Source organism: Pagrus major, chromosome 21, assembly GCF_040436345.1.
Source record: "Pagrus major chromosome 21, Pma_NU_1.0".
Classification (NCBI taxonomy): domain Eukaryota; kingdom Metazoa; phylum Chordata; class Actinopteri; order Spariformes; family Sparidae; genus Pagrus; species Pagrus major.
In genome coordinates this window covers 29,819,781-29,844,908 of record NC_133235.1, presented here as the reverse complement: position 1 = coordinate 29,844,908, position 25,128 = coordinate 29,819,781, and the positions used below count along the sequence as shown (strand labels likewise).

The 25,128-nt window shown below is 41.0% G+C and overlaps 1 protein-coding gene across 5 annotated transcripts in view; it reads left to right on the top strand.

Moving 5' to 3' along the window:
• Positions 1 to 25,128, top strand: part of LOC141016544 (la-related protein 4B-like) — a 45,217-nt gene that overhangs the window by 7,973 nt on the left and 12,116 nt on the right. For 2 of the 5 annotated variants that reach the window (XM_073490968.1, XM_073490967.1), the window contains exons 3-11: positions 10,679 to 10,832; positions 13,998 to 14,171; positions 15,722 to 15,800; positions 17,613 to 17,749; positions 18,413 to 18,516; positions 20,721 to 20,831; positions 21,716 to 21,769; positions 23,046 to 23,252; positions 24,760 to 24,866. In XM_073490968.1, coding sequence (XP_073347069.1) covers positions 10,679 to 10,832; positions 13,998 to 14,171; positions 15,722 to 15,800; positions 17,613 to 17,749; positions 18,413 to 18,516; positions 20,721 to 20,831; positions 21,716 to 21,769; positions 23,046 to 23,252; positions 24,760 to 24,866 — 1,127 coding nt within the window. Of the gene's footprint in view, positions 1 to 10,678; positions 10,833 to 13,997; positions 14,172 to 15,718; positions 15,801 to 17,612; positions 17,750 to 18,412; positions 18,517 to 20,720; positions 20,832 to 21,715; positions 21,770 to 23,045; positions 23,253 to 24,759; positions 24,867 to 25,128 lie in introns of all 5 variants that reach the window. The other 3 variants (XM_073490966.1, XM_073490970.1, XM_073490969.1) reach the window with 3 other exon arrangements.

Here is a 25,128-nt window from a genome sequence, read left to right as displayed (position 1 = left end):
GTGGCACTATTGATCACAGGTGTGACATTTTCTTCCTTGCTGGAGCGTGAATGCCAGGACTGAAAATAGAGACGTTCATGTTGGGTTCAGTAGATCTGCAGTCGAGATTTTAATTCTGATGCCTTCGTGGGACGTGACGACACCAACATAATGAACTTTCTACTGAAGAAACTGGAGCGGAAAACTGAGGCCTCGTCAGAAAAACTGTTGGGACTGAAAAATACAATGTTTATTTACTATAATCCCAATTATATTTTGTTGTTTTCAGATGGTTTAGCAGCTCCTTTGTCTTTGTTTGCTCGTCCTGGTGCTGACAGACGTTGAATCACGGCTCTTTAGACTTTATTCTTCAAAGCCGTTTATTTTTAGGATACAACTAATAATAAATTTATTGTCAATTAGTGTGCCATTTTCTTCGTAAATCGTTTAATCTATAAAATGTTAAGAGGGAAAACTGTGCATCACATTTTTCCAGAGACAGAATCGACGTCTTCAAATTGCCCAAAAAAACCCAAAATATTCAGTGTACAATGATACATGATCGAAACCATCAAATATCTGTCATTTGTCCTTGATTATTGACCATCCTTAATGGTTTCAGTAACACAGATTAAATTTGTGAAGGAGTCCTGAATTGTTGGCGACGGTTTCACGACAGCTGCCGCTTTAAGAAAAGTTTGAAACGCACGACTCTGTTCCTCCTGCTGTCGAGACCCAGACGTAGAATTACCTCCGAACGGCCTCTATTAGTGTGTTTCCCTCTTAATTCGGGGTTGGCCGCCAAACGTAATTGTAGGTTGTCTGTGAAACTGATGTGCATGTGTGTAGAAAGCAGAGAGTGTTTTTACATTTTTTGGCTTTATTGAGGTTGATGGTAATAGATTTTAAATGTTGGATAACTAAAACTATTCATCGAGGAAATGTACCGTTGTCCTGTGCAGGTTCATAAAGATGGAAGACAAAAGTTCACATTACAGACGGAGGTGACCTGAGGGTTCAGTGGCCCGGCTGGTGGTGGCCTTAATAGCTTGTCCCCCTGTACTGTTAATTATATATTTTGATAATTGATTAATCGGCTTGAGTCATTTTTTTTTGGGCGGGGGAGTCAAAATAATGTGATGCAGCTTCTTAAATGTAAATATTTTCTGGTTTCTTTCCTCTTCTGTGACAGTAAACTGAATTTATATTTGAGGACGTCATCTTGGACTCTTGGAAACACATTTTCCGACATTTTAAAGACCAAACAACTGATCGAGAAAGTAATCGACAGATTTATCGGCAATGAAAATAATAATTATTTGCAATCTAGGTCTCATTCTTTCATTTCCATTTAGTTTTGTTAAAGCATATTTTACCATATCACTGTAATTCAAATGTAATCAATGTTAACAATTTCTAATGTCAAAATTGGGATAAAAGTAACGTTTCACGGATGGTTTCGTTCTCTCAGATGGATAAAAAACAATTTAAAAAAGCATAAAATGCTAAAATGGGTTGCCAGTTACACTTGGATGGACGTTAATAACCCGGCCACGTAAAGTCTATGTGTGGGAAACACTGTTTTTTTAAGGAAATTAATATATTTGTTGTTACACATCTCGTGTTTTAAGCTTCTCTACTGAACTAATGGGAGCCGTAGTTGATTAAAGTCAGCAGCCATGAGCAGCTCGTCATTGTTAAAAGATTGTTACTGGGTGTGGACGGGCTCCCACGAGTGCTTTACTTTCTGTGGCAAAGAGCATCTGAAATGTTCTCATGGAGTCATCCACACATGTCGTATCTGCCACATAAACCTCAGTGAAATGACTCCCATCTTCATTAGTGACTGAGGATGAACCTGCAGCACGGAAAGCATCTTTAATGTTCAACAGGTTTCCATGTCTGTGATGGGCGTGTCTGGTATTTGTTAATCACCGTGAATGTTAATCAGACACTTGCCCAAAGTCAATAGTTCAAGTCGTAGTAGAGGAGAGGAAACATCCAGCTGCCGTTACTTTTATTTTGGACACTATTTATAGAAGCGTTGCATCAGGACCTCTGTTTCCTCTGAGCTAATAGTTTAGTGCTCTGCCTGTCATCATCCATCAGACAGACCAAACAATCTCCTGATGCAGTCATCAGTCACGGCCGTCCTCAGAGGGTGAGCTGATGTAAACGGGTCAACATAAGCGGGCTTTACTAGACAGTTTTGCGAGCTGCAGAGAAAGCGTCTGATATTACTTTTTTTGGGCCAGACAAAAACACAATGTGAACAATATTTACTGGCTCAGACTTGTAGATTAAAACCAGGTCATTCACTGACACGACTGAGCTTCGTTCCTGTCGCCTCAGAAAGTTAAACAGATCAAGAAGCATCAGAAGACTTGCGTTCGACTTGAGCTCGGGTCAAAGACGGTACAGTTTTAAGCCTTTATGAAGTAATCGTGAGCGTGTCCCGCAGTCAGTGGTTTGACAATTTTTATTATGTCTTTATGCATATTTTTTTCTTTGTTCCCTCACACCTGTTGTGAGCCACGGGTTAAAAAAGATTCAAACACAGAGACACTAGAGGAAAAGATATAACGTAATGGGCCGTACAACCAATTAGGAGCCTGTCTGATAGACATCATAGCGATCGTTTGCTTTGATTTGATGATCTCGTGTTCGGAGAGAGTATGTGGTCTTTAAACAGGAACAGAGATTTGTCTTCATTTAACTGATATATTGAAATGTTGTCTGTGTCATCAGCCACAATCTGGAGTCACAACTGAGGTTGTCTCTCAATAAAGAGAAGTCATTTTGCACTGGAAAATGCAGATTAGCACATCACATGATCTACGCTTTGCTGATTATTGATGGAAATCCGAATGGTACATTGTGACGAAGAATGAGAAGGACTGCAGATTACCAGTAGCTGTTGGAGCTTTAGCAGACAACTGATGCATTTTACATCAGAAATCATTTTCTTCAATGTACGTCCATGATAAACATTAATAAATGTGCTTTTAAATCATATTAAAAGGACTCTTATTATAGCTTAATAGACACGAACAGTCTGTGGTAAAGTTAGGCTTATTATCAAATGTAACCCAGACAGTTGTAGTCTGTTCACAATAATTAAGTCAGTAACTTATTATCCATATCTTATAAACGTATTGATTGATGTGCTTGACCTCAACCACTTTTGCTGACCTCGTTATTGCCGGTTGTGTAAACATGTGTGTTTGTTTACATGGAACTGTCATCAGCATTTTAGCCAACATGATGCCAGAATACCTGTCAGGGTTTTCCCTACTTTTATATGACACACCCACATTGTATTTATTGTTTTGTGTCGTTTTATTTTATTTATTTTGTCAAATTTATTGAGAATATTTTTTTTTTCTCACCTTCCAATTCCAGTGTCTGGATAGTAAGAATTGAAGGTTCATTATCATTATATAAGTGGCGTAAAATGATGATATAATTTATGAGTTATTTCTGGGATAATATGTCGTCCAACAAAAAGCAGTTATCATGACAGGCATATGTTCCTCCATGATTACAATGTGAACAGGAGCTGCCTGTAGCTAATGCAGCGTGACTTTTTATGGCACCTTTAAGCCCACAGGCGACTCCATGGCAACATTATATTTCCTTTGCATCACCCAAAGAATGGTGAGAACTGCTGTGCCAAAACTGAAAGAATATTAATCACAAAATCCATGAAAAGTGTATATTTTTTATAGCCCATCAGTACATTTCTTGGCAGTGCTAAAGCACAAAATGTCTCACTGGCTTGGGTCTTCTTCTGAAACACATCCCGTACAGATGCTTGCTTCATGCAAACAAAAATAAACTGAAATTGTTATTTTCATAAAGAGTCGTACAACCTGTATAGTCCCACTGACAGACTATGTAATGCCACTTCTGTGTACCCAAACCAGTCCCGGGATGAAAATGTGGCACGTCTAGCTTTGAAACGCAGCGACTGTGCCAAAATCCTGTAAATACAGGAAGTAAGAATGAAGCAGAAACATCCTCGGGTTCAAAGCGTCGTGCAGAGGGGAAGCACTAAGGTGATTATGTCTGTGTGTTTTCTCACAGACCTCCCTGTGTAGGTAATCCTGTGCGCTATACCCACTGACTCCTCTGTTCATTTGCACAGTCTGTGAGGCTTATGATTCTGCCAGGGTGCCACACAACCCTGCGGGTTTGATTGATGGAAGCACATGTGACACTTTTGCAAAGAGTGTCAAGGCTAAATGCGGTCACCACAGTGGGATATTACACCAGCCTCCAGCCAAATACTGGTAAATTCTGGCTGTGACGAGTAAACTCGCCTCTTCCACCAGCCACTTCACCGACCTAAGATTTCTGGTTCCTTCCTAAGACAAGACGGGGCTGGTTAGGCTGAAGGTGGGCGGTGAGTTGTAGTAGCTGTGTAAGGTAGATTAAAAACATACGTTTCTTATCCATCCCCTCCCTGAACACAGCGACTGTGACGCTGGTGTCTGGGTGGCTGGTTTTCCTGGCTGGTGGCGTCACTCGGCTTTTGGTTTGGATTGAAAGTCAGTTTTACTTTTGCAGTATTTGGCACCAGCTCTACGGCCCGAGGAGGAAAATGTGCAGGTTCCAGATCACTCCCTGTTTGGGTCGCAGTTATAATTCTAGTGCAGGCTCCGGCACCTTAAATCATTCTTCCTCGGATCAGAGATCATGCTTCTGTGTTTTTAGAGGAAAATCTTTCTTGGACATATTTGAACTTTCTAGCAGTGATGGTAATTTACTCAGAGTGGTGAAGCGCTGCTGCTGCGTCAGGACAGACGAAATGCAGGGGAGGGTTTTGAGAGAGTGAACCTACGTCTGTCACAAAGCAAGCACAGGGATGTGTCTCCATGTTGATGGCGTTCAATCAACCTCCTCAAATAGGAAAGAATGTGGAACTAAGGAAATGGGTAAGAAGTAAGCGGATGGCCTTCAGGCGGAGAAAAAGTTATTTTTCCCGAGAGCTCCAAAATTAGGAAATGGAAAGAGCCCGCTGTCTTTTTTCCACTGTCATTTACACACGCTCGAGATTGGAAAGAAGATTGGCAGCGAAAAAAGGAAGGGGCAAACCTCCCCCCTCCGACCGAGTCCAGTGGGCTAATGCTTCAGGCTGTAGGTCTCATTACAAGCTGGGATTAGTGGTGGGAAAAGCGGTCAGAGAACCAAAATACTGCCTCCAGGGTTGAATACACACAGTTCAGGATGTCAAGGTTCCTGAGCAAAGTCTGAGAAATTGGAGGAAATCTTTCCCCCACACACACTGTGTCAGCTTTTAAAGTGATGAAATGAACAAGAAGTTTGCACAGAAGTCTCAGTTCAGTCCAGGCTGTCTTTGTAAATACACATTTTATTTGCTTCAAGATTTGTCGCTTCACGAGCTGCCCCGCTGCTGTCGGTATACTTCACATCGAGACCCGAACCCACAAACTAATTGTCAGTAATTTTTTTTTAAATGTAGATGGAAGGCTGAGACTGCACATTTAATCCTGCGTGACTGTAGAGCCTGATTTAAAATGGCAGAATTATTCATTAGAAAGTATTTAACTTGATAGGAGTAAAACATTTAATTTAGCTAGAGGCACCGAATACAGCTTAAAGGTGCACTACGTAGTTTTGGGGAAGAGATTTTATCAGAAGAAAAAACAAACTAAATAAACAAACTCTCTTTCATGACTGAATAAACAAACGGATCTTAAAGGACAACACAGTTCATACTGTTTTACTTTATATATTATATATATATTTGGCGGACCCTGCCACCTTTTTAGCTTCAGTGTTCAGGGGACATCTTCTTTTGAGAACAGCTTGTTTATTCAGTTATAGAAAAGGTAAATATTTGTTTGAATTTCCTCTCCAAAACGACATAATGCCCCTTTTTTAAAATAGAAATGGGAAAATTAAAAATTAGACCCTTTTCTCAATTGTGCTTAATTGATACCCAGGCCTGCAACTAACAATTACTTTCATTTCTGGATTAACTGGATCCGACTGGAACCAGCAATCTTTTTGATATAAAGTTGCTTAAAAACGACTGAAACAATAAATCAATTATTAGAGTAACTGGCAACTAATTTTCTGTTCATCACTGAAGCTCTCATTGTAATATTCATGTTTTCTGAGAAAATAAAATGATAAATTTAAGACCCAGATAGATTTAAATCTACTTCTTTTATCTCAGTAATCAGAATCTAGTTTAGCCGCAATAGTAACACAACAAGCCATGTTGTACCAGACGCTCGTGCGTTTTCCACCTCATTCCTTATTCACACACATGCATGCACACACAGAAACAGAGTGATACACCATATGCTTTGCACATATGTGTTAGAAACCGACTAGAAATTGAACATGACCTATTTATAGTCCTGCGTGTAAAATCAAATCAGTTGTGGACAAAAGCTGGAAAGAAAAGACGACCTCGACTGGGATCAGATCCTCATCTCATGTTGAGAATGTTACATTAACTCGTGATTTGGTTTAAGAGCATTTGAAGGTATAAAAATACTTTGTGTACTACGTGGCCGTATTTTCATCGCCGTGTCCATGGACGCAGATGGGAGGCTCGCGAGCTTTGCAGGAAGATAATGTCCTCATAGTCATTCCTGCCTGCAAAGCCCTGATTGTCCCATTATTCCTCCAGGCCTCCAGACTAATTTCTTGCACCAGCTTCTTGGGTAGTGTCTTGAAAAACAATATGAACTGTCCCGAAGTGAATGTAAACTGTCAAAAAAATCAAAACAATTTATTATCTTCAGTAGTTTTTAGTTAAACGTATTAGCAGTCATTCATACACACCCATACATAGGAAAATCTCGGTTTGTCCCAGGCACATTTTATATCGCTCCTGGGATGATGAGACGCCATTACTGTAGATCTCTGATCCAGGGTTAATGGCCGTCAGTGAGCAAACCACCAGACCTATTTGAATTCATGAATAATTGACTGGAACAAGGCTGTGCTGGCACGCTTTTAAAGAATGCTCCTATTTTACTAATTTTGTGAACAACAAATCACATTTTTTGTGTTTCTTCATCTACATGCGATGGAGGTTTGTTGATAACCTTGGATGTCGTGTCTGAAATCTTCCACAAAAAGAGAGACTGGGTTTGAATGCTCGCTCACAAAAGGAGAAACTGAATTGTTAATAGTTCATCACCTTGACCCACGTCTGTTGTTGCTGTATTAGTCTAATGGCTCAGGATGAAGCATTTGCTCAGCACTCATCTGGCCCGCTGACCCCCTCAGCTCTGAAGCTGTCACACAGGGAAGATGAGCCTCAGGTCTGCAGACAGACAGACAAGTCCAAATTCAGCTGTTTTTGTTTTCTCCCCTGAAGGACTCTTGCATGGCTGCTGTCTCTGTCTTTCTGTCAGCCGCTTGCGAGCTCGCCTCCATCAGACAAGCAGAGCAATAAACCAGGCCCTACGCCGGCTGCCCTCCGATGACACCGACAGTAACTCGTCTCCGTCCGAGGTTCATGATGAATCACATCCTCTCGTCTCCTCCCAAAATACACCCTCAATCAGGGAAGCAGCTAACCTTTTCCTCCTCTGTGAAGGGAGGGAACATTTTAAAATTTTGAAAGGTCAAGCGCCCAGAACGTACACATCCGGTGATGTCAGCAACAGTTTCTATGGCAGCCGGCTCGGACAGGAGTGGGAGTTTTTACATTAGTGCAGGGCTGGATTATAAGCAGTGGTGGGGGTTTGTGTCTGTCTGGCCAGACGCATCCCGAATGATCTCGTAGTGCAGCGTTTGTGAAATACGACCCAGGGACAGTGTCTCCTGCTGCTCATCTTCTATCAAGTCAGGTTTATCTTTCTTTTTTTCCCTTTCTCCACAACTCTTTTCCTTTAATCTGTCTGTCTTTGTTTCTCTGACTGGGTCTAAATTTAACTCAACTTGCTGCTTCTTGAATAAGAAGGAAGTTTTCTCAGCCTCTCTTTTGCCTCAGCAACTCGTTAGCAGAATAATCTATTAAAACCAAGGCTCAAGAGGGCTGATTTAATTTGAGTGATGCCTCAGGGTTGATCCAGCACGTGGATCACTGGAGCAGGCTTCGTTTTGAGCTCAGGTGTTCGACTCCACACTCCCTCTGCAGCTCCGGTATTATGCCGGAGAATGACTCAGTGCAACGGCGACAAAACAAAAGCAGAGACGGCTGCTTAACAGGAGCAAGACAGCCAGTCAGCTTCTGCAACGTCAGCCAAGCCCACCGGGGCAGCGGAGCTTCTGGAGCCTCAGTGCTGTCATCACATTTGTTGAATCAACCCAGCAGCTCGGATCGGAGGGGCCAGACAGAGCGTGGCAGCGGCTGTGATTTGACGGGGACGACTCAGAGGTGTGGTGGTGGCGGCTTCACTTGAAGGAGCCCGGGTTATGGCTTAAGACAGACAATGTTGGACGGGAGTCTTCCTCTGCCTGCCTGTGGAGATACTTAGACTCTGTTTATATGTGTTAATCATGGATTGGATGCAGTGGAGCCTTATACCACCACCGCCAGGAAGCGCCTGGCCCGCTCTGCCTCAGGACTTCAATGAAACGCTGGCTCTGACCACGGCTCTGGGTTACAGTCTGCTAGCCTGTGAGACATGCATGCTGAACTGCTGCTTTGATCCTGTGAGTATGTCCAGCAGGAAGTGGAGGTTTATGGGCCTGGTCCCTGTCAGCTTGTACCAGGGTCTCTACTGTTTGAAGCAGCTCCTGTCAGATGGGGCTGGTCTGAGGAGTCTTGTTGGCAGGAGAGGAGGTCACATGACATGATTGATGAGTGCCTCTTAAAGGATCTCTGTTGTCAGAAAATTCATTTGAATTGTGGACATTTCTGTTCACTTTATTTATGTTTTCAGGCTGCAACTAATAGTGATTTTCATCTTCAGCTTTCTTGATTAATGGATTAGTTCTTCGGTCTATAAAATGGTGAAAAATCAGTGTTTCCAAAAGCCTGAATGTCCTCAAATGTCTTGTTTAGTCCACATCCCAAAGATGTGCAGTTTACTGTCATAGAGGAGGAAAGAAACCAGAAAATATTTACATTCAAGAAGCTGGAATCTGAGTATTTTGACTTTTTTTCCCTAAAAGAAATGACTCAAAATGATTTGCAGAATATTAATAGTTGACAACTAAGAGATTATTGGATTAAACGTTGCAGCTTTATTGTGTTTGTCTTATCTGTTAGCATGAGAAAGTCCCTCTGTCGAGCCAACCTGGTTACACACTTGGAGCAGTGCTCAGTTTATTTGGTAATAAACATTAACGTTATTAAAACGCCGGGTGATAAACAGAGCCTTGTTTACTTGTGCAAAGATTCAGGTGAAAAAGATCCTCAGATGCCATGTCTTTCCTGTATTTGACAGAAAGCTTAGCAGAGAGGAAATTACTTTGGTTTGGTGCCCAATCTATACTTTCAGTTTTGTTTTGATTTTGCAATAATGGGTTTTTCCTGATGATGCTTTCTGTCACAAAACTGTCATGTAAGTGTATTTTTGCAAGCGAGGGGTTCCCAAACCATTTTGCACTTTGCCATTAAACAATAACATGTCACCTCTGGACACTTTCTGGTTTCCTGCCACAAGGTCCAACAGGCTGTTTTGTCACATAAGCAAATGTGACTTTAAAGCACTGATGTATTGTATGTGTGAAGCAGCTCACTGCAGATTTTTGAGCTTGTATGGTGAAATGAGTCGAGACAGATGGATGGATCATTTGGCCGATATTGGCCCGTCACAGATATGTTCGTCTCTGCATATATGTTGCCTGATATGCACAATAAAAAAACAACTATGAAAAGAGATTATAATGCAGAATAAGATGCTTTGGATTGGTTGGGCTGATACTGATCTTTCAAAAATGTCTATATTTCGGTCGATGTCTCAATTTCGCAATATTTTACTTCCCAATATCAGCGCCAACACTCACATATGGGTCACGCTCTACAAATCAGTGACAATGTATTCAGCTAAAAATGCTGATTAAACCCAGTTGCTTTATAAAACAAAATTTAGGAAAGAAAAATAACAATAACAAAGTAACTATACGTGGAAAAAGGATCACAGACTGCAGCATAACTTAGATCTTTCTGCAGCCATATATCATGTCACACTCAGAATAACTAAAAGGCAAACATGTTATGATTTCAATCAGTCACCGTCTCGTTAGTTGCCAGTTATTCTTTCGTACTTTTATTTTGTATACAAGCAAAAAATGTCCCAGCTTGTTAAATGTGAGGGTTCATTTATGACGGTAATTAAAGAGTCTTTGTGTTGTGAGCTGTTGGTTGGATAAAAGAAGCAATTCAAAGACGTCACTTTGGGCTCTTGGAAATTATTATGAGCATTATTTAACTTTTCTTTTGACATTTTATAGAACAAACCATCTGATTATTGTGAAAATAATCGTCAGATTAGTCAATAATGAAAGTAATTGTTAGTTGCGGCTCTAGTTTTTGTAGAGTCTGCTCTTGTATCTGGATTTGTCGACTTGTTGCTTGATGTTAGCGAAGCTCTGGTCTACTTTAGTCAGCCACATTTTTTTGTTTTTACTGCACTGGCAGGTTGAAATGTACAATATGTGAGTGTTTCAGCTTTTCGGTGACAGTGTACAATGTACAAGTACAATGACTTTGTTAATGTTTGTCTTTTATCTCTTACCAGTCTCTGTGTTCTGTTCGCAGGAATCCGCCAAGGTTTCAGACCTCAACCCCAATGCGAAAGCATGGGCCAACCACATGTTTAGCCTGGACCCCAGCGGGAGTGCTGACACCACAACTGCTGCCCTGCAGCCATGGAAGGAAGGCTGCGATAGTTCGGCCGACCCCGGCCCAGAAGGTCAGCCAGTGATTTAACCTGCAAAATACCCTCACCCCTTTTTATAATTAGCATTTGTTAGCATAAGCTGTAGTGACTTGTTACGCTTACATTGTTTTTGTAGCACAGTGGCCACTTTACTGGGAACTTAAAGAAGTTGTCAGCTGTAGTTGAATTACTGAAAGTAGCTGAAATGTTGAACGACTGTTGGAGTTCAGACACGGTAACAATCCCAGTTTGTGTACCTGCCGTACACATACACATGATTTTAAAGTGCAGTTAAATGTCTTTTGAACCCTTCCTGATTCTTGGAGTTGTATTGGTGTGGGAGTGACGTGAAGTTGAGGCACTTGAGGAGTTGAAGTGGCAGTAAGAATTTAAATCTGTTGTCAATACAGTATATCTGTAATAATCCAGTAGTTGGATACAATGTTGGCTCGTTGAAATATCCGTTAGCTTCTGCTCACAAACCCGTCTTTTACTTGGCAGCCTGCGTCTGTCCATTCTTGTCACTGTTCTCGTCACGCCGAGACACCTCTTAAATCATTCATACTCAATTTAGTATGAGCTATGAATATTCCAACCACAGTCACCGTCCCCGCTACACAAATGACCGTAATCACTCACTTTAATGTGCCCGGCCAAGTATAGCCGATGCGGAGGCAACAAGGATATGGTGGCGAAACAGAAATTATTGATTAGTCTGCGTTTGACTCTTGATTGACGTCCTGACCTTCTTCGTCTCCTACATCTGTGAGGACATTTATGGAACATTCATCGCTGACGACTGGAGACTTAATATAGTCGAGACATTCACACAGTTGGCTTTTTTTCACCAAGACAGGGTTATCGCAAATTAGCCATCAGGAAAGGAAACTTGTGTTCCTCAGCAGTAACAGTCTGACCTGCAGATAGATGGTTTTATTTATATCTTTCAGGAAATAAAGCAGCATTGAGTGGTTATAGTGTTATTGGCTGCTCAACACTGTGACGGCTTCTGGATTTAATTCAGACCTTTGAAATGGTAGCTACCCACATCTTAACCACTTCCTTTAACATTCGTACTAGTTTTCTAGTTTGTGATCAACATTTTTTCAATAACAACGACTTTGATAGTTCCCATGTCTAACATGTTGACAATTTTACAAAAACAATCTATACAGTTGGAAAAATGTTGTTTTTGTGTCCTAATATGAGGTACAATAGTCCTGATTTCGAGTACTCTCAGGACGAAGGGTGTCACGATTCTTAATGATACGGTTTGACTTTTGATTTTCAATACACAATCAAGATATTATCACAAATTAACAATAACAATATTAGGCAAGACAAGGTTATTAATATAGCAGAGTCATAGAAATACATTAAAGTAAGATGGTAAAACATTAAGAAAATATAAAAAAGGACATAAACTGATTGTAATTCTGTTTACTGGAATCGTGACGGCCTGTTCACTACACGTCGTCTTTGAATCTTTTACCTGAATCTTTAAAAACTAGTCAGAAAATGTAATATTTTTAAACACGCCTTATATGTATTACATTCAGGTGCACGCTCCAATTTCTCCTTTAATTGCCGCCCTCTCTGAAGATTAGACTTAATTTGTGTTTGGTTAAACAGTCTCAATAACACTTCAGCACTTTTGGGTGTTAACCCTGTGGTCAGTGTTTGCGTTGCTCTTTGGAAAGTGATCCTCTGTTGCGATTCTGAATTCTGATCATTTTCTCTAGAATGCACAAAAAGCCGTCTGACATTTTTAGATTAAATGTTGTGAGTTTGATAAATTTAAAAGATGATGACCGGAGGTTTAACTTGGGTGTCTGAAAGACGGGTCAGAGACGCACTGCACTTTCCATAGATTAGCTGCCAATCAAACGGTGGGAGCGGCGCTGTGATGTCAGGCTTTATTTTGTGTCGGTGAAGTGCTCGGTCTGTTGTCCTGCCATGGTGACTGTTACTGAGGTCTTCTCATTTATTTCAAACCAATCTACAAGATCAAATTAATGGCTTCCTGCATGTCAGAGGAAAGGGCCGCTGAATGTTGTTTGGCCTTGAGTAGGAAATACAAGATCTTATAATAACGTCTCAAGTTACTGAAACCATCACATGTTCCTTTTATTTACCTCACTGCAGAAACGGCTGTTTCTTTAGTATATTTTATCATGTTTTTATGTTTTCTGGTGTCATCATGTTTTAATTTGCTGTCAACGCTGCACACTCACCACTGCCGTGTCCACCAGTTTCTCTTGATTTTAAAAACTGTACTCATTCAAGTTAAAACGTCAAACCTGTTCATGTGTTACTCACCAACGTGTTGCTCTGAGTTTCCCCTCAGTTTTCATTCACAAGTCATTTCCAGTCACTTCCACTTCGCTGTTTTCTGTGATATTTCTGTCAGGGAAACTCAACACTTCCTACACAAATGTTTCACATTTAATCTCAAGTCTTAAATGTCATTGACGGTGGCCTTTTATAGTGATTATAGAGAGTAAAAATGGAAAATATTGGTGGATAACACAGCAGCACAAGAGGTATGGAAGCCGATTTCTGCCAGTAAAATAAAGAACAATTGATAAACTTATTTAAAAACAACAAAAAAATCCCCATAATAATGAGATTAAGAAGTTTAAATAAGTTGTAATTTTAGGCTTTGTGTTATTTTATAGGAGAAATATAAGAAGAACATAATCAAGATTTTGTTTAACTGGCAGAAATGGGCCTCCATACAAGAGTGATTATGACATGAATAGTTTTTGTTTTTATTTAATTCCTGATGTTTAAATGTATTTTACATTACGCTGTCACATTATCTGTCCTCAACTTATTTCACATGTATTTGTTTGTGTTGCCTCCGTCTGTTCAGTGAAATGTTCACGTAACTTAAATACAAGCCTTTGTGTTTGTTTTTGGGGAAAATTATAGTGGAGTAAGAATCGAAAGAGGGGGAGCAAACTGAATGGTCCTCGCATCTTTTAGGTTTTCACTAAAGTACATAAAAAAAGGATGAACGTAGATGCCACACCATAGATTACCATTACATGACTTCCAGCCTACATCTTTGCTAATTTTAAATTTGAAGGCGAGGCTCAGATTCGAGGCACCACTTTTAGTTTAAATGACTTTTCAGATTTCCTATCCTACCACCTTTTTAATACTTATCATACCTCCCCTTGTTGATTGTCACAGGCTATGAAGCCAGTGAAGACAAAGTTTACAAGGAGCCTCTACTAACCGACCCAGATGAGCCTCCACCGGCACCAGTAATGCTGGCCGAGCCGGCCCCCGTGGCCTCCGTCACCCTGGAGTGCTCCGAGCCAGCCTACACAGAATACCCCGAGCCCGGGCAACCAGGGCGCACAGGTGGGCTGGTTAGTGATTGGTTGTTTGTCGGAGCAGGCTGTGGGCTGGTCGCAGGTCAGTATCCTTGTGTCTACAAGGCCCTGGAGACTTTGTGGTTTCCAAACATACAGGAAGTTAGTTCTGTGGCACCCTCGACCAGACGGGGACGACCTTATTGGTGATGTGACCCGGTGTCGTGCTTTGTTTGAATCAATATGTGGAGGATGACACAATGACGTAGAAACAAACATAACCGTGGCGGCTAAAGTAAAATCATTTTGTTATTGTAAAGAAATAATTTGAGGCTTTGTTCACTGTGAAGCACAACGAGAAAGATAAGGTACGATTGTTTCTACTCGTTGTGGTTGGCAGGTGAAGTGATTAATCACAGCTACTTGATGAGAGCAGTATTGTCTCTTTATTTTTCTGTTTACGTCTAAGTGATTAGATTAAAATTGCACCATGCTGTTAAGAGCTGTGCTCAACCTTAAGTAGCAGAATTTATTGTCTGGAGGCATAAAATGACCGCTTAAGAGCTGTTTGTTGTTTTATGTTTTATTTATGGCAGCGTTAAAGTTTCATTGACCAACACCGGACTCGGTGCGAGACGAGACATTCTTCTCAAAATGTCCGCTACCTGAAAGTAATGTCAACAACAACTCCAAAGCTGAAGGGAGGGATAGTGCTCAGAGAAATATCTATCTATTTGAAATACTGTACAAGTATACGTCCCATTGTTTCCATCCTCCAGCACACTAAATGAGCAGCGCCAGGAGTCACTCGTCTGCAGATTAGCCTGAGCTCTGATTGTCCTCTGGAGGCAAATGAATAAAGCCTGACTCAAATGTGTTGCGAGCCGCTAGTAAAATGGAGAGAAGAGAGGAAAAGTACAAAATTGAACCATTATGTTTTTATCCAATTTAAAGTCTTAAGATTGTTTTTCCAAGATTGCCTCCACATGAGGGCTGCAGACATCAATTATAGTCATTGTCGATTCATCTGAAGATTATTTTCTTGATACTCGATTAGCTGTTTGATCCATAAAATGTCAATTAGCGTTCGTCAAAGTCCAAGATGACGTCTCCAAATGTGTTGTTTTGTCCACAACCCAAAGATATTCAGCTTACTGTCATAGAGGAGGAAAGAAACCACAAAATATTTACATTTAAGAAGCTGAAATCAAGAGTTATGAGTTGGCGATTTATTAATTGTAAACATTATTGGCAAGCATGGTTCCCTGGGTTTTACGGTGGTAAAACAGTTTCTCTTGAATTTTTAGTTAAATTTCCCTTGATGAATAAAATTGCGGGGCGATTCACACTAGTTAAGTTACAGTTGAACTGATAACAAGCATGCTAAATAAGTAAACTATTGTTCTTCTATGTTTTCATATAAGCAATCCTTGAATAATTTGCTCAGCATCTCTGCTTTTCCCCACCCACATCCTGCTTTAAATCCATTATTTTCAACCTTACATTTCATTGGTATGAATAATATTTGACTCCCAGGTTTCACTGATGAGTTAAGTTGTTTTTTTTATTTCACCAAAACATTTTCCCGGTTGTCAGCAGGCAGTGAACCCCAGCAAGAGAATCCCCAGGAGGGCTTGAGGGAGCACCTGAAGAAGACCTTGGAGTTCTGTCTTTCCCGGTGAGTTTAGCTCAATGATTTTACACATGACCGTACATCAAAATGTAGTGGTGGCCGTGTTGTTGACAAGACTACGAGCAGGTTTCCTAACATAGGGTTCAGGAAATATTTGTCTTTGTGTATTATTAGTAGCACTTCTAAAACTAAAACTGAAACTAAACCTCACGTCGTTCAGGAATCCCAGCATCAGGCTAAAATCTCAGACGCCGTCCACCTCTCTCATCGCTCAGCAGCTGTTTCACACTTGTTAATAGGACTTACATTGAGCCACAGCAGCAGCGACCTTTAGAGAACCAGGGAAGAAAGGCTTCTGTGGATGACTCAGTGGATTCCCCCCTCTGGTTATTCTGTCTCCTGAAATACTGTTGATCCGTCCTGTCACCAGCAGCACAACAGGTCACCCCACTGTGTGTTAAAAATATTTTCAACACATTCGTCCCCGTCATCAGCAACACATCCGGAAGACGAGCTAAAAGTATGATTTCCATGTCAGCATCGCCACAAGGGTCCGCAAAACTGTGTGCGTATCCATCAAGTAAACACCTGCTCTGTAGCCTTCATGACATGGGCCAGAAAGTGTGTTGTTAGTGGTACTGAAGGGTAAGAACCACACCAGAATGTAACCAGACTGAAGTGACATTTACATGCTATCTAACGCGCTGCTGCCGAGCAGCTAATTGGTTGCTCGTTTAACAAGCTGAGGTGCAGAACGAGACGCATGTTCATATTTAATAAGTTGGATAACAAGGAGAGTTTAGCAGGAAATTCAATGTGAGGCTGTGGCTCTTAATTCTGTTGTGTAGCAGGCTGCTGTTTGGCTTTTGTGACCATCTGCTCTCCTTATCATACAACACTCACGTTCACTCACTCCATCTACAGAATAGTATTTTCTGTCTAATAATGAAAATGAGACAATATATACCCACGAACAACTAGGGGTGGGATTCAGAGTAGCTCATGATACGATTCACGATATTATCACGATATTATCACGATACAGCGATTCTGAACTGCCAGAAAGCAGAACATTTCTGGAGTTAGTGTTCAAAGGAAGTATACAACTATTGACAGTGACTCTGGTAAATTAGTGACTCTTTGTCTCTCTCTCTGTCCTCTCTCCCTCTCTCTCTCTCCCTCCCCCCTCTCTCTCTCTCTCTCTCTGTGGGCGTCAGGCGTGGTCTGAATGAAAGCCTTATTTCATCCTGTTGAATGTCCCTGCGTTGGTGGTGGCAGTTTAGCTGCAGCTTTAAAGGGAATTGAGGCCTCACAAAGTTTGGCTTTTGTTTTTGTTTTTCTCCTCTTAATCAACTTGGAACAAGTCATCAAGTAGAGTTCACTAAACTGTTATCTGGCTTTGCCAAAACTACAGTGGAAGCAACAAAACAAAACCAGGAGCCCAGAGGACGGAGAAACCAGAGGGTGCTGTTTGGTTATTAAATGCAGGATGAGAAAAATATTTAGAGAAAGTGAAACTATGAACAGTTGCTTTGCTTTTTCTTTTGAGAAAACCAGTTGGCTCACAGTTGCATAAGTAAAGCAGCCAAGTGTGCAACAGCTGTAGACTGAAGTAGCTGAGAGGTTCAAGAGTGTCACTTGTGGTTCACATTCCCAGATTAGTCCCTTTCAGGTTTACTACTACTTGATGTTGTTTGGTGTATGCTGTAGTTTAATGTGACACCTCTGAGGTGAGGACAGGTGTGACTGTGCGTTCAGCTTTGTCTGAGTAAATAAGGGTAGACTTTTTACCTCCCACAGGTCCGAGCTGCATCCTGAAGTGTCACTAACCTCCTCTGCCTCTTCTTTGTCTCTCAGGGAGAATCTGGCCAGTGACATGTACCTCATCTCCCAGATGGACAGTGACCAGTATGTGCCAATAGTGACGGTGGCCAACCTGGACCACGTCAAAAAGCTCAGCACTGACGTGGAGCTGATCGTCGACATTTTACGATGTGAGTAAAATGTTTAGTGTTCGTCCTTCATCGTTTATTATCCGCTTCATGATTTAACCCGCCGAATACAATCTCGGAGTGAAGCCGGACTTTAATGATGGTCGCTCACCTGCTGAGGAGGCTGAACGAGAAGACAAACTTACAGGCGCAGTGAGTGTTTAACAGCATGAGGTTCGGGTTGATTTCCCAGGAGAGCTTGTTAAAGTGCATTCAGCAGAGTCTCACCTGCTTGTGTTTGATACATTCACATACTTTATTTACCACTTAAATTAATCCTGTCTGGCTTGAAGCTTCACTTTTATTTTATGGCTCAGTGATGTGAGCAGTGTCAAGATTTCTTTTGAGATAGTGTAAACAGACTGAAATTTATTTATGCTGCTGTGCATCATGTTGTAGTATTTAATATCTTCTCTGAAGGCTCATTTATGCTCAACGTTGTATACGGATACGGATCGAGCCTTCTGGTCGTACTCTGGGTTCATTTCTGTATTTCTGCCAGGTTTCTGAAAGCTTACGGATACAAACCAACGGAGCGGTAGTAGTTCAAGCGAGACACGACCACAGGACAAGAGGATAAAGTTTTAACAATGGCTGCCAGTGATTGTGATTTTTTTCAAATTAAACTAAAGCCTGAATGCTTCGTTCTGTCCTTCTGATCTCCAGCGCTGCCATTGGTCCAAGTGGATGAGAAGGGGGAGAAGGTGCGACCCAATCAGAACCGCTGCATCGTGATCCTCAGAGAGGTTCCTGAGAGCACGCCCATAGAGGTCAGTGGATGTTCCTGCTGTTTGATTTGCACTGTGACAGCAACCGGATGGTCCCGGACCGGATGTGTGATTATTCCACTGACACGCGCTGTGACAGAATCTGCTCGCACCCTAAATACAAACATAACATACGTGTCATCGATAGTTTGACTTCATGGTCCGTTCACATCGTTGGCAAGTCAATTTACAGTCTTGGCTCAGATATGCCTCAAAGACAAAACACATATTTGCCTGTTGTATTTGGTATAAATGTCCACCTGGGCTCAAGGATGAACTGTTTAGATTTTGGTGGTCAAGGTCACTGTGACCTCACGAAAAACATTTTTGGCCAACAATTCAAAAAGTCTTACACAAATGTCTAATAGGGAAAAAATGATGAATCAATGACATTTCATATCCCAAAGGTCAAAGGTCAACTTCACTGTGACATCATAATATTCTGCAAAAAATGTTCTGGTCTTATTAAACACCACAGCCCGGGAAAAGCAACTTGAACCGAACCTGGACATCATTTCCAGTTTATGTCTGAACCTGTCCCGGCCTGTTGGATCCCAACAGCTTCGGGTCAAAGATCCGTGATCTACTGTGTGTCTCCCACAGTTTTCTGCCGTTACTGTAACACAGCAGCACAGTTGAGAAGTGTTAACACATTCCAGCGTCTCTCTGTTGTCTCTGAGCTTCTGTACAGCCGATAGTACTGCTATTATTATAAAAATTCTCAGTGTTGTAACAGTAATTAACCTTGATCCCGGTCTCAGACTGTGCTGTGTTGGCTCCTTGAATTGGAGGGAATTTGGCCTGATAAGTCCTTGAAAAGTCCTTTAATTTGATGTTTAAGAAGGTGTGGGAACCCTGGAAAGTGTAATGCGAATGCGTTATTGGTTTAGCTAACATCAGTAACTTGCACAATCCTAAGTCTCGGTGCTGTGTATGCGAGCCAGAGACCTTTTAGACGGCGGTAGACCATCAGTAGAATAAACCCCGACAGCAGGGGAGCCCATTTAAAATAAAACAACTCACCTGTTGATCCCTACACCTGATTGGGATTTAAAGACGGAGAAAAACTCCACATCCCTTTTTTCACTAATGCAGCCACAGCAGAGGTTTTACCCGCAGCGTTAGTGCGGATTTCAGGAGGTTTAATGTTACTCTGAAGGCTTTTCCAGCTACTGCAGCAGCCACTGAAACATCCCGAACAGTCCAACAGTAGCTGTATAATATTTGCAGAACGATATCAGAACAACACTTTTATCTGCCTCAGCATGAGAGGACATTTTCAGTTGAACTGACTCTCACAGCAGTACAGTTTCAGCTCTGGAGTAGCTCAGATAAATCTTTTCACGTGCAATCATTAATGTTATTGTATCACTTGATGTCAACATCAGGGAAACATGGCTGAAAATCTGACAGTATGTTAATGTTTATCTGCGCTGCAGTAGATGAGATAACATAAGAGGAACTGCAGCTGCAGAAGGAAGATTCAAGGAAGATTTTTCTTATTCTCATCTGAACCTTTATCATGTGCGGTTGGATCTTTTTATTCTGTAGAACAAAACTGACGTGGCATTGTGTTCTGAACGGTTCTGTTCAGCAAACTGAAGTGGTGACCATTGTAGGAGGAGTCTTTCCTTCCTCCCTTGGTTTTAATCTTATCGATGGTTCTGTTATTTTTGTTACTACGTGATTTATGTATTCGGCACCAACAGCAGGACGTGCACACTTGAATTTATGAGCCACATGAAGTATTCACAGCCAACTAAATTATTTACAACAGGGACTCAGACATGATAATTGACCTTATTGCTTTCTTGCAAACAAATAAGTTCAGAGAGAAACGTCGCCAACAGCAATTTACTGGCGTATTATGTTTTAGGTTGGCTTTTTTTGTTGTTGTTTTTAAGAAAATTTGATTTGGGTGTGGCAACCGAGAATGTATGTGTGAAAGGGAAATGGAAACAACAGTCAGCTTTGTGTCCTGTTGTCAAGCAAAACAAGCGTGAAGTCGAGACAAATTGGACCTGTAAAAGTCTAGACTTCACAGTTTTCACATCTGTTTCAGGTCAAAGCAGCAGATACTTTTTCCTGTAGGACCAAATACTTAATTGTTTTGGTTTCACTTTTTTTTTGCTTGTGTACAGCTGCTGTTTTTCTGGAAAGGTTGTTTTATACCTGTGTGTAATTTCACTTCCTGGTTTGTTCTGCAGGAGGTCGAGGCTCTTTTTAAAGGAGACAACTTACCCAAGTTCATCAACTGTGAATTTGCCTACAACGACAACTGGTTCATCACCTTTGAATCAGAAGCAGATGCACAGCAGGTAAAAACACAAGTGAAGAGTTAATGTTTTCTACGGTTTTACTATTATTTATTATTCTCCTTAAAGTCACAGTGAAAAATGAAACTGTCTTTAGGTCCTGTAACCTGACGTATTTCAGAAACGTCTCTCACCTGCGTTGTTGGATCGGTAGGATCAGGATACGGGTGAATTAGACCTCAGCGATGCTCCTTTAGAAATGTACAGTGAAGTTTTGGACATCTGACACCCGGGCACACCCCTCCCATGATATCGCTCAGCTCGCTACTAATACCTCGAGCTAATGGTCTTGTTTTATGTGATAGGTGGGATTAGCTGGTCGGCCCATATCATGTTAGTTTGGATACATTTGTGAAACCGTCCTCGAGTTAAAAATGAGTATCCACAGAACCTTGTTACTGCTAATGCTACCTGTGAATATTGTTTTTTTTGTGTGTAAAAATCAATGAAGAGATCTGGGGAAAGGAAGAGTTATCAAAAACGTTTTACAGCAGTTTTGCTAGATGAGAAAATGTAGAAATTCTGCTGTAAAATACTCAGAATCTTATTTTTTTAAACAATTATTTGGCAAAAACAAGCGATCTTGTCCAACATGTTGCACTGTGATGTTTCTACAGTAGCCCAGAAGGGACCAAGCAAACGCTCGCTCTAGTTCACTTTTTTCCCTGCATTTTTAGCGACTGCTGTAGGGAAGGTTAAGAAGACGACGCATATTCAGTTGGTTACAATCTGCAAAATCACCGCTAGATGCCACTAAATCCTACAAACTATGCTTTTTAAGATCCATCTGGTACTTAAATGGCTCAAGTTGTCTTTTTTATTTATGTTTTTTAATGTATAATCAGCTGGTTACCTAACGCTGTGCTGTCCACTTTCTCCTGATAAAGGCATATCAGTATCTGCGTGAGGAGGTGAAGACCTTCCAAGGGAAGCCTATCAAGGTAAGCAACTCGCTTAAATATCTAGACGTCTGAAGTCATTGAGTCTGTACGAGGCTAAATCCAAAACAGTTGGAAAACAGAATGTAATCATTTACAAATGAACTGCGTCTGTGACATCCGTTTACCTGAGTGTACCTGTAGTAATCTCCGTTACACAATCATGTGTTTCACAAAGTGGTGAAACTCGCCCCATCCCAGTCTGTTGTTGCCCCCTTCAAACTTGTTTGAAACGTGCTGCTGCCATCAAATTCAGAATAATCAGATATTTACAAAAACAATGAATTTGATGAGGTAAAACATTCAATATATTGTTTCTGTACTGTTTCTAATTGAATCACATTCTGTTTGTTTAATTCAGCATCCCGACTTTTTAGGGAATCGGGGTTGTTTAAAAAATGAGTCATGTGCAAAGACCAGAGCATCATATATTTATCAGTATGATCTTTGGTCAGTTGTCGCCCGATTTCATGAAAGGAAGAATAAATTAAACAATCAAGTGCTCATCTATGCTGTGAACTCTCTGGTTTCAAGTGAGAGTTGACACCTGAAAGCAAAAACTTTTCTTAGACTACATGTCTTAGTCTGTGCTTTCATAAAGTCCGAAATGGGAAATGTTCACTTGTGAGGGACGGGACAGAGAGAAACTTCCTCACGAATAATTAATCACTGTCACAAAGAAACACACATCGGGGTTTTTCAGCAGAGAAATCACAGGCCTTCACTTCAGAAGTTCACTCAGAGGTCAAGTGACATCACACTTGGGAGTCGTTCTACTAATGTATGAAAATCCTTATTAACACCACAGAAGAAGAGCCTGACTCACCAGAGCTGTGTCTGTACTGTGTTGTTAGACTGCACGCAGCCATGGATTGAATCGCTTCTTTCATTACCGCGTGTGATTTACACTTAATGAAAACATTCAGTTAAAGAGCACAAAGCTAACGTCTGTTCCTCAGCCTCATTGGCCACATGCTACACTAAATGATGAATGAATTGATGTGGGATTCATCTGAAAATATTTACGATTTCACACAATTTTAAACAAATAAAGACACAAATCTATAAATGATGGGACAGATGTGGGGTAAATCCTTGCATCTGATTGGTTATTCCTAACGTCTTTCAGCCGAGACATTTCAAACCCTCAAGTTGTCTGTTTTTTAAGTGTAATTCTCAGAAGTCGCACAAATGCTGCTTATGTATGCAAGAAATGTTCATTATGTCCACGTTTCTGGCTGCTGCTGATTCCCCGCCCTCTTCTGTCTCTCCCCACCAGGCGAGGATAAAGGCGAAGGCAATCGCTATCAACACTTTCATGCCAAAGAACGGTTACCGGCCGGTGGAGGTGAACCCGTACGCCCAGCAGCGCTACACGTCCTACTACATCCCGCCGGTTTACAGCCCCCAGCAGCAGTTCCCCTTATACAGCCTCATCACGCCGCAGGCCTGGTCCACCACACACAGCTTCATTGACCCCACATTGGTAAGAACCAGCTCACAGCTTTGAAACTGGAGACTACAAACAACAATGATGTAGGTCCTGACGTAAAGGAAAGTGGTATTTAGTCAATTAGATGTGCCTTAACGACAGATTTTCATGAAACAGCTGGACATTAAGGTAAACAAAGCGGCAGTACGGTGAAATTTATTGCTTAAATTCACATTTAAAAATGAGTTTGCCCTGTTTTTATGTACAAGTCAACATGTATGTGGATAAGAGGTTTTACAATGTGACATGTTTTGTTTTCATGGTAAACTATTTTCACAAGCTGGTCGTTTGTTTGGTCTCAAATTTAAAATAGGTTTTGATCTTGAACATGCTTCCCAGAATCGCTTGGTTTAGCTTTTGTACGTACGACCCCCAGACAGACTTTCTTTTTTTTACCAGAAGAGGTCTAACGTAATCAAACAAGTCGAGTTGCAGCAGGACCGACCCTCCACCCTGACAAAACGTAAAAAAAAAACAACAGAAATCAGTAAGTGTAGGACGACCGCACCCATCAGAAGAACACAAAGAAACAACCTAAACTAAACCAGGCGGTCAGCTGTCACGTTGGAAGCTTTATTGTTTTTTCCGCATCAGGAGAAAACAATCAAAAAGGAAGAGAACACAAGACATCATGAGTCAACAACATGTGCACAGGATAACCACCAGGGGGAAGCATGTCACACTTTTTTTATTTTTTACTTTATCTATTTCAGCCAACAGACAGACAGAAAAGGAAAATGTAGCTTTTCAGAGAGAACTGTGAATCATAATAGTCATAATAAAAGTTGGGCAATGGAAATAAATAAATAAACAAATAAACAAACAAATAATTGTGATTAAAACAAAAAAAATCAACTTTACAACTGATAAGTCCAGGCTGAGCGGAGTCTACACCCCTGAGGCCGTCCACACAGAATACGACTGGCTCGTTTATCTCACTAATTACAGTAAAACACAGTTAAATGACAGTGAACACTGTGGGTATGAATAAACTGACAGATGTGAAGTTGACAGATCTTTGTTTTATTGATGCGATGTGTCTTGCACTTTGTTTTTAATCCTGTGGACATGTTTGTGTTTGTATTGTCCTCGGTGAGATGAGAGACGATTTTCCTCCTCCAGCTGGACAATTAAGTTATTCTGATCTAATCTAATGAAAGTGGTTGCCATGGGTTATAAAACTTGTCAGTCAAGCCTCTAAGAGTATTTTTTTCCTTTGGAAAAATTGCAAAAGATCTCTTATTCACCGTATATATGTGACGCTGGTGATTCTTGCTTCCACTTCAGCAAAAACGTCTTTAACAACATTGAAGATGTTAGCAGAGAGGGTTCAAATGGTAAAACATCTGACAGTGTCTCAAAAATAACAGTCCAGTAGGAGGATAGTAGAGCGCAAGTCACTTTTCCTCCTGCACTGAGGTCAACACTCATTATTTTGTTACCTAAATGATGTTTTCACTTCCCGTTAATGCCGCTGGTGAATCTGTTTTCTGTTCACCAGGTTGCACCATTTCACAACAACCAGTTCATCAATGGATTTACCACATCACACAGTTTCAAACCAGCGACGTCCCCCCTCACTGTCAGACACTACTCGCCCAGGAACAGGTTCGTATCCGTGGTTTCTCTTATCACTAATGAAGGGATGGAAAACAAGCATCTATTAATAGAAACAGTCTGAGTAGTAAGATATCTATCGGCTCACAGGGAGGGAAGCGAACTCTGTTGGCTTCTGGTTAAAGTGGAGAAGAAGCTTAGGTTTGTTTACAGCTATGAGAAGGTTGTGATATGTTGTGAAACTACTTAAAGAGAAGATATCATCTGATAAAGTTCAGAATTTCTTCAGTCGTATCATTTGAGCCCACAGTCC